General features: G+C 39.8%; 1 protein-coding gene across 1 annotated transcript in view; it reads left to right on the forward strand.

The window, feature by feature from the left end:
- Positions 1-9,485, forward strand: part of GALNT5 (polypeptide N-acetylgalactosaminyltransferase 5) — a 39,248-nt gene extending 29,763 nt beyond the window's left edge. Inside the window, exon 10 of the mRNA XM_081187471.1 lies at positions 6,254-9,485. Coding sequence (XP_081043597.1) covers positions 6,254-6,394 — 141 coding nt within the window. The 3' untranslated portion in view covers positions 6,395-9,485. The remainder of the gene's footprint in view (positions 1-6,253) is intronic.
- Positions 9,486-10,532: the final 1,047 nt, after the last annotated feature.

Raw genomic sequence — 10,532 nt, forward strand, 5'->3', positions numbered from 1 at the left:
TCATATCCAAATATTCAATAATGTCTATCAAGTTCCTTACATTGTCCCTTAGTTGTCTCCCTGGGAGGAAGCCCGTTTGATCTTTATGTATTCTGTTGTTCAAAACCTTTTTTAGTCTTTCTGCCATTATATCTGCAAATAGCTTATAATCATTATTTAGTAGTGAAATTGGCCTATAGTTTTTCACTTCCAAAGTATCTGCCTCTTTTTTGGGACTCAAAATAATATATGCTTCCTTCCAGGTATTCGGGATCCTTCCTTCCTTTAATATATTATTCATCACTTCACCTAACACTGGGGATATTTGGTTACTTAGTGTTTTATAATATTTGGCTGAGAGCCCATCTGGGCCTGGTACTTTCCCGTTTTTCATCTTTTTTATAGCCTTCTTTATCTCTTCTTGGGTAATTTCCTGGTCTAGTATCTCTTTTTCTTCTTTTGGGATTTGTTTTAAATGATGTTCTTGCAAAAACTGCTCTATTTCTTGTTTTGTTTCCTTTCCTCTTTTATATAAGTCCTTATAATATTTTTGAAATATCTTCCTTATTTCTTTTGGCTCTTCCACAATCCTTTCTCCTTCCCTTATCTTACTAATCATGTTTTGTTTTCTTCTTTCTCTTATTTGCCACGCCAAATATTTGCCTATCTTGTTTGCGGATTCAAATGTCCTCTGGTTCATCATTTTAATTTTCCATTCTACCTCTTGATCAATTATTGTAGAAAGTTTAGCTTGTAATATCTTTATATTCTGTTTTGCAATCTCCTCACTGGGGTTGATGGTTATTTTTTTTTTCATTTTCCATAATCTGTGTTAGGATCTGTTCCTTCTTTGACTCTTTTTCTTTTCTTACTTGGCTATTTTTCTGTATTAAAAAGCCCCTCATAACTGCCTTTCCTGCGTCCCACACCGTCTCTATAGCAGTTTCCCCGTTTAGATTCCATTTAAGGTAATCTTCTATTGTCTCTATTGCCTTATTTACGATCTTCTGATCATTAAATAGAAATTCATTCATTCTCCATCTAGTTGTTTTAATATCCTTGCCTTTCAGCTCACTGTAAACCGCATTATGGTCAGATATAATTCTTGGGAGAATTTCTGATTTAATTAAATTCTGCGTTAATTCCTTCGAGATCCAAATGCTATCTATTCGCCCCCGGCTCTGATTTGGGTTTGAGAAAAAAGTGTATTGTTTTGTAGTGGGGTTTTTGAGTCTCCATGCATCAATTAATCCCAGATTATTTACCATGTCAAAAAAAGATCGCGGTAATTTACCTTCCTTCTTTTCTTGTTTTTTTGTTAGCTTATCTAAATTTGGAGACACCACCCCATTAAAGTCACCCATTAAAATCATTTTTTGATCCATCCATTCCATCAATTTATCTCTTAATTCAGAATAGAAGGCAGATTTTTTATCGTTTGGAGCATATATTCCAACGACAATTATTTTTTCTCCCTGAAACACCATCTGAACAATGATTACTCTCCCTTGATCATCTTTATATAATAGTTGTGGCTCATATTTTTCCTTAATATATAATACCACCCCTCTTTTCTTCACTCTATCTGATGTCACAAAGTCTACTCCCAGTCTCTTATTACATAATAGTCTCTTATGCTTATTTATTATATGCATCTCTTGGAGGCATATTAAGTCATAATTCTTTTTCAATAATACATGTGTAATCTGATTCCTTTTGTTTTTATTGTTCAGTCCATTCACATTCCAGTTTAGTATTTTTAACGTCATCTGTTCTGTAATATAAGTTAACTTATCAAACCTATGCGCAATCTACTGTTCTTTGTCTCCTTTCTCTGGTTCTTCTCCTTCTCCTTTTGAGCTCTCCTCTCTTTCTTCTTCTTCACTCCCCCCATTTTCTTCCCCCTGCTGGTTCCCCACCTCCTCCTCTCCCATCATTTTCCCCAGGTCCTTCTCATATCTCCTTGCAAATTTTTGTAGTTCTGAGATGGTAGACAGTTTGAACTTTTTTTCTTTGAAATAGAATGAAATGCCTTCCGGAAACTCCCATCTGTACAGGATCCCATTTTTCTTCAATTGATTTGTTAATTTTTTATATGGGTCCCTCCTTCGAAGAAATCTCGAAGGAATCTCTTTATAAATAATAATTGGGTTTCCTCCAATATATAACCTTTTAACATAATTCTGTTTAAAAATTTCATTTCTTATCTCCAATGAATTAAACATGGCTATTACATCTCCTGGCAATTTTTTCCCTCTGGCTTTTGCCGATTTTATTCTTATTCGGAATATGTTTACCAGACCATGGTTTATCTCTTCTTCTTTTCTATCTAACCATATTGCCAGCTCTTTCACCACTTTAGCTCGAATATTCTCATTTAAGTCCTCTGCTATTCCTCTAAATTTTAAATTAGATTGATTCTGGCGCATCTGTGTCATAGCCATGTTGTCCAACAACTCTTCCTGTGTTGCTCCTATCTCTTTAACTTCTAGTCTAATCCTGTCCATCTCTTTCTTACTGTCTTTCGCGTCCTTTTGCACCCTCTTCACTGACTCCTCCAAACCCTTAGTTCTTACCGAGAGATCCTTAACCTTTCCTGTCAATTCTCCCACCACTTCCTCCAGTTTCTTATCTAGGGTATCTTGAACCTCTATCAATTTTCTCTCAATATACTGTTCATTATTTTTAAATTCCTTTCTTATTTCGGCCATCAAGCTATCATAATCTCTGATTTCTCTTGCCTCCTTCCCCTCTTCTTGTCTTGAAGGCCTCCTTTCCGCTGGTGTTGCCACCCCCTTCTTAGAGCCGTTCGGCATTTGTATATTTGAGTTTAAGTCTTCCTAATATACTATAGGGGTAAGGTATAGAGGTAACCAGGCTAGCATCCCTCGGATAATTGCAGCGAGGGTCCAAAATTAATTAGATTGATACAGTGCAAAAGTTAACTCTTATATAAGGTCAAGTAATAATAATACAATACAATAATAGTACTATTTTGACTGGACCTAAGTCAAAACAGGTGTTTGAGTCCTCAAAGTCTTATGATTAAATATGGTAAGCACCTGAACCACCAAAACACCTCCAGATTCAGGGGATTCTCATGGGTAGGGGTTCTGCAAAGACATATTATTTCTGTTTTTATCCTGAAGCAAAGTTCTTAACCTGAGGTACTATTTCCTGGGTTAGCGGAGTCTGTAACCTGAATCGTCTGTAACCCGAGGTACCACTGTATTTACTTAAGTACAGTAGTGAAGTGAATAGAACCTGTAGACATTTTGGAATCTATAGAGGGCGTTTTCCAGAAAACAAACAACGGTCTTTTGAGAGAGCAGATCCAAAGATTGAAATGATGGGAATTTTTCCTGGGTTTCTACCAAATGTCAGCTCTTCAAGAATATTCCGTCATTGCTAAGACAGCTATGTACTGAAGATGGCATATTGACATAATCTCATTTTCCCCCCAATCAACCATATTCATGACTAGATAGAAATCAAATAGAAAAGAACTTTCCCAGCTAAAATCGTATTGTGGAGTGTGTCCGTTGTACTATAGGCTTTCCCTCCCCTAAAAGAGCCTTTGTCATTAATTCGTTAACAAGATTACCATTTTATGATTTGTTACTCTGCACTAAGGTAGCAAAAGGAAACGGCTCTGGACAAATCCACAGAGCAGTTTACTTTGCTTTTTGATCAGTGTAGTGCTTGCTGTCTCTGCTTTCAGATAATGGCTGTAGCTTCCTCTGTACTAAAACACAGAACTCCATGGGCACAAACTCCTATCCTGTGGACTCCACTCACATCAGCTTCTCATGACGGGCTTTATTAAACCAAAAAGGCTAATTGGACAATGTCTGAAGGATTTAGAGCAACAGAACAATCTGGCCATTATAAAGAAATTCTGTCCTTGGTATGCTTCCCCACCCCCCTTCTCAGTTTGATTCCCTGGCACCATATTTGTATAAATTAACTATCCCAAAATACAGGTGTGCCTTCACACTGGCCAGATTGGACGTGATGCCCTCTGCTGTACTTGAGGGCAGATACCAAAAGATTCCAACTGAGAAACAACTCTGCCCCTGTGGAGATGGTATTCTGGAAACAGTGGCTCATGTTCTCCTGTCCTGTCCCCTTTATAAAGATCAAGATCATTACCCCACTCTTAATTACCATCCCAAGCCGCCCATTTGAGGCCACATTGTTCTTTCTTTAACAGATCAAAATGATCAGGCAACAGCAAAGGTTGCTAGGTTTATCGAGGGTGCAATGAGATTAAGGGCCAATATCTGAACGATAATCTTGGACATTTGATTGCCCTTTTTACCCATTGCTGTCTTTTTTATTAATATATATTTTATTTGTATATATTGCTTGTTTTATATTGCTGTGGCCATTGGCTAATGCGAATAAAGTTTATCTACTACTCCATGGGCACAAGTAGGATGAAACTTTAACATGAATCTATTGTGATGCACACTTACTGAAACAATACGTAAACCTAAACGCAACTATCCTTTGAAATTTGCACTTCTCTGAATTGTGCAATGCAGTTCTCCAACAGCAACAGAAAATGTGCACAAAGATGCATACGTTAGGGTAAAGTGCTTAAAAATGCAGGTATTAGTGAAAATAACATTAAAATGCATTATATTAGCAAAAATTACAAAAAATGTGTATTGAGCAAAATTATATACAAATATGTGTCTGTTATGAGAAATGTGAACAAAAATGCTGGCATATTTTTGTGAGCACTTTAAAAAAACTCTCAAACTGATGCAGAAATGTGGGTAACTGAACTTAAGGCTGGGAAAACAAGAAACCCAAATTGACAAATTTGTCCCTGGTTGCAGGCAGAATAAACCATGAAAGTTATGCCTAACAAGGAACGAACAGCTCTTGCTGACTTGTGTATTCTTCTGCATTTTGCCAGTCATGCGTAGTTTAAAGACACATGATTCAACATCATCAAGTTAAAAAAATTCCCTGCCCTTTGCAAGGAGCAGCCAGTGGAGTAGATCAGAGGTAGAGAAAACATTGAGCGCAATTGCATTATAAAGCCAACATGTGTTGACCAATCCTGGAGTACTGTACTGGCTGATACCTGGACATGTGAACTGACTCATTGATGAATGTTTTACCTGAAGAGTTCTGTCTCTGATGTCAGATATACAGTGGCTGATTCACACATGAAAATCCATCATCAGATATTGCAGTCGTCACATGATAAATATGCATGTGTAAACCAAAGGCTATGATGCTGGGCATACTACTGTCGTCTAAGAAAAAGAGTAAATTTTGTGAATGTCTGAAAACTCACAGATACACCACTAACAACATTCACATTTAACTGTCTGGAAAATCGGCAAATGCCTGTTGTCTAATTTTTAGGCAATCCTAAAATTCAGCTAGCATTTCAGCATTGTGAACATCAACATTCACCAGATTGTGAACAATCGCTATAGCATATATGTCAAGATAATAGTATTTCCACTGCCTACCCCCCCAACAATACATTTTCATTTTTTACAATTTGCTCTTTCAGTCAAATGATGCTTCAAAATATTAACCTGCATTTCTCAAAAGTAAGCCTAGAGCAGCCTTCAGTATAATGGTACTCTGCCTCATGAAAGATAGCTAAATGCAAAATAACCAGAATAGGATCCCCGCTCATTCAAAACTTCTCACGATTTCATAATCCAATTCTGTATCCCAGCCCTTTGGATTTAATTAACAAATTACCCAATCCACTTCCCATCATGGTATGTGTCTGTCTACTTCATCAGCTGAGACATAATGCGATATGAAAGGCAGGATCTCCTGCCATAAGTCATCCTATATTGCAAATGCCATCTGGGATGATTTCCTTTGCAGGGTAATTGTCATTCAAGCAGCAAGAGTTCTGCGCGTTGCATTTTCAAAGAACTGGAAAGCCATGTGGCACAGAGGGTGCAGCCAAGTTGCGGTTTGAGAACAGGTGGAAATATTGAGCACTGTCCAACATCCCCATTCAGCTTATAAATGCATACCAGCCTCCGCCAACCTGGTGTCTTCCAGATGGTATCAGCCAACGGTTGGTTGTTGAAGGATCAATAATACATATTGAGCAGAAGCAGCTAGGGAGGTCCTTCCCTAGTCCCATGTAAAAATAAAATAAAATAAATAAACCTTTATTGTCACGACACCACCTGTGTGCAGTGAAATTAAATTAAATAGCAGTTTATCAGTTTGCTACTTGCAGCCCATTGCCCATGCCTTCTCTCTCTTCCTCTCTTTCCAGATGGATCACATTGTCTTAGAACACCTTCCTCGGGCCACGTGTTTGGAAGTGGATCGGTCTCAGAAAGCCCTGAGGGCCGGCGTTTGTTCCTCCTCCAATCTTTATCAGAAGTGGCAGTTTGGAAATTATTATGCTGCCTGAAGAGGAAGACGAGCAAACCGGACAGAAGAGTCGCTTTGTAATCCGATGAATTTGAAAGCGGCAGCTGTGGAACTACCGATAGCAGCGAGCAATAAACTCCGATCTCCCTCCCAAACCGCAGTTGGAACCTGACACTTTGGAAGAAGCATATGGCCAGATCAGAAGATGGAGCGAGAGCGCAGCTGGTTTGATGCGGCTTAATGACACACAGCCGGCACATTGGCAGGGGAGGAAAAAATCACCAAAGTTCTTCCTGCCTTAGAGGGTTTACCTGCTTGGCACTGTTACATTTCTGGTTTGGGTTTTTTGTTTTTACAGGAGCATTACGGAGATTCCACTTCACAAGTTTCGCTCTTCTCCCTATTTCAAAAAAATGCCGATCTTTTGGAAACCTTGAGAATCACATATCTCAAATCTGCATCCCAAAACGTGTGGCCTGTGAGTATAGAAGTTGACAGCTGTCCGATTTGATTGGTAGTGGCTGCCAGGTGAATGGCCAGGCTGCACTTTGAGGTCGTGGCAAAAGTATGACTTTATTATGTGTGTGGAGGTGATAGGAGTTTGAAAACGTCTTGCGGGGCAAACCCTCTTGCTGTCACTTCCAAGAAGCTTTGGGAACAAACTCAGGATAAAACAGTCCAGATTGGAGAGATCAGACGCACAGTCTATAAGCTCCAAGTAGCACAGTCCAGCAACAGATTCAGCATATGTGCACAGTAGGGATTTTCAGGTGCCTTCCATTTTTATACATCTTGTCTATGTGCATGGGGGAAAGGGCAACTTCACCCTCACCAGCAAGCCAATGCGCTCAAGTGATACATTTCATAAACAAATTCCCAACATCCATGTACTCAGAGGGATGCCTGAAAAAGAGTTCCCGTGTGTCCATAGGTGATCAAGGTAATTGGGAATCTTCTGATCCGAGGAGCTGTCTTGTGTATGAGCCCCTTCAGAGAAATTCCACTGAACATGGGAATGTCAGCAATTAGACCAGTGGGTCATGGCCCTGCATCTCCCTCCTCATGTAGGCTATCTTGGGTATTGTTAAGTCACTTCTGCAACTTTGCAGGCCTGAGCCCTCAAACCATTTATTTCAGAGCAGTGCCCTCTGAGCAACTTCAAAGATAACTTGCTGAAGGACCACATAAACTTCAGACAGCCATAGTCTTCAGGAGCCACAAAGGCGGTGGGGCTTCTCTGGAGTAAGGAGCATCCTTTGCCTCGGAGCATTGCCCTGAAGCTGTACCTCACAATACAAGCTTCGATGACAGCCGAGCTTTCATCATCCGTGATGTTTACAGCCTTTTACAAGTCTGTTTTATGTCCAAGAGAGGCTCTGTATAATGTGGCCGCGACATCGCATATCAGCACTGACAATGTTTGGCAAGCTGAACCTGCCAAAATATTGATTTGCCTAACAGACTTCACAGTCAGCTTCATTCCCAACTGTCTTTCTGAGTCTCTCCACCACCCCCCCAGCACCCTCCAGTATTGTTGTCCCGTAGTTGCCATCAGAAAAATTACACAGATGTTGTCTGAACACTCATGTTTTATCAAGAGCATGAATTTCATTGCATTCTGTGCGCTGACATTCCATCATTTGTCATTTAGCAGGCACGGAGTGGCCATATGTCACAGTCACATTGGATTTCCCCTCGTGCCATTTGCAAAACGTTCGCGTCCACCCTGGCGTTGCTTATTCTTTAAAAAAGCATATTGGGTGAACCTTGTGGACTCTTGACACACACAAAAATCTACAACATAGAGTACTGGGAAACACTGCCCAAGTAGGCTTTTCTTGCAGGAACAACAACCACGCCAAGCTATATATATAAAAATCATAATTATATTTTGAGCAAGATGAGAGCTCCTGGAACCCAAAACCTAAGAACATGTTCCCAAGGCATTCCTCCATCCTGATATCCCCAGACAGAAAACCACTGCAACTTCCAAAGATGCAGATGGTTTCAACGATGCAGATGGAAATGACTTCAAATAAAGAGCGTCCGCCATTTACATTGGACCCGATTTCGTGGCTAGAACAACTCTTTTACAGGTAGGCTTCTGCCGTCGCCTGTTTTGCTTGGTTCTGGAAGGTGGGAAAGACACTCCGCTATAGATTTTCAGACCTTTTTTAAAAAAAATAAAAATGCTGTATTTGCAAGCAATAACACGGGTGCAAAAAGCTAGGAACCCAATACTCGCTGGCTGCTAGATTGCAGAAGAAGGCAGGAAGAGTATGGCGGGGAGGGGTTAGGGGAAAACACAGATGAATAAACACGGCTATTTTGACACAGGAATAGTATGTGTTGGGGGGGGGAGTAAGTGAAATGTCCTGCTGTGTAATACTTTTCTGTCCATACTACCACCATCAACCCAGTATCTGGGCTAGCAGTGCCGACTTTAATAATACACTCCAAAGAGGTGATTAGTGCTTGATCATCAGCTCATTCTGCTGCACACCCAGTCTGAATCCCCACTGAAATTTCGATGCAATTGCTCCTGTTCCAGTAGAACTTAAGCACAGCTAATTTTTCTCTGGACTGGGCCGCGTTTACCACCCCATTGCGAAGAGTCACATGTGCAACGCAGTACAGCATCCACCCATTTGTGGTTTTTTTCAGAAAAGGAGCATGCCAAGGCTTCTTCCATGCACCACTTTCCCAGTAGCTCGGTGTGTGTGTGTGACGCGATCTTGAGATGAAAGAGCCCCATCTTCTTAAGATAAGGATTGTCCTGTTATTTAGAGAGGATAGTACTTAGCTGAACTAAGATGGTAATGAGCAGGGCAAGGCAGCATAGCTGTGTTCCTCTTTCCTCTCCGCCTACATGACCTTCAAGGAAATTACTACCTAACCACTTAAGGAAACTTGAACATTACTCTTACATTGCTGGAGCAGCACAAGGAGGTGCATTAGTGACCAAAATCTGACCCTACCAGTCGTTTTAGCATTTTATATACTGTCATAAATTTGATCCAGATGTAATTTAATGATGGATCCTGTATATGTTTCATTCTCAAAGTTAAATTTAATTTGCTTGATTTTGTTATTGGGGGTTGGGAGGAAGGAACCTGAATTTGCATCCAATGGGGGGGAAAAAGCCTTGTGCAATGACTTTGAATGCACTTGTCCACTGTGAATTTTAACTATGTGCTATGCAATGTATATATCTCAGAGATGAACTCACATTGATAAATGAACTAAAAGAGTGATGACTTAATTCTTTTTTTAATTAAAAAAAAGCTGTATATATATTTTAAAAATGTGAGCTGATGTCTTTTATATAATATAATTTGTGGGTTTTAAAATATATATGTAATTAGTTCCTTCCTGTCTGGCGTTCGTATTGTACCCTTATCTGTAGGTAGCAGTAATGCGCTCACCTGCTGGTTTATTTGTTTGTTTTTTAAACATAGCTTTTATGCATTTCAAACAAAAAAATGTTATTTACACATGGGAAATTCTTATTAAAAATCTGACATAATTTTTTACAAACATTGTCTCCCGGCATCTGTCAACAGTTTTCCTTTAATAGCAGTGGAATCTGCATAAGCCTGGAATCTGCTCAGGTCAGCCCAATACAGAAAGCCCATTTTTTAACTTTTGAATTACAGTGGTACCTTCAGGTTACAGACTCCGCTAACCCAGAAATAGTGCCTCAGGTTAAGAACTTTGCTTCAGGATGAGAACAGAAATCGCGTGGCGGCGGCACAGCAGCAGCAGGAGGCCCCATTAGCTAAAGTGGTGCTTCAGGTTAAGAACAGTTTCAGGTTAAGAACGGACCTTCAGAATGAATTAAGTACATAACCAGAGCCATGCACACATAAAAACCCTCTGCACTGAGAACATTCTTGGCAACCCTGACCATCACATTGCTACCCATAAGAACTACAACCTTGTCCAGATTGCCCAGATGGCAGTTGCCACTATGTTTGTGTTTGTGTATGTTTCTCTCAGGGAGGTTCCTATGTCTTAATAACTGCATGACAGGCATAAATTCAGCAGGTCCAGCTTTCCTATGTAAGAGCAAAATCTGCAAATTCACTTTTTGGGGGAGGGGTTGTCAAACTAAACAATTATTTTTAAAAAAAAATTATCAGGAAAATTTCATGAGCTATGCTTTAATTTTCTCTCAC

This window comes from Podarcis bocagei (genome assembly GCF_964188305.1).
Source record: "Podarcis bocagei genome assembly, chromosome: 1".
Classification (NCBI taxonomy): domain Eukaryota; kingdom Metazoa; phylum Chordata; class Lepidosauria; order Squamata; family Lacertidae; genus Podarcis; species Podarcis bocagei.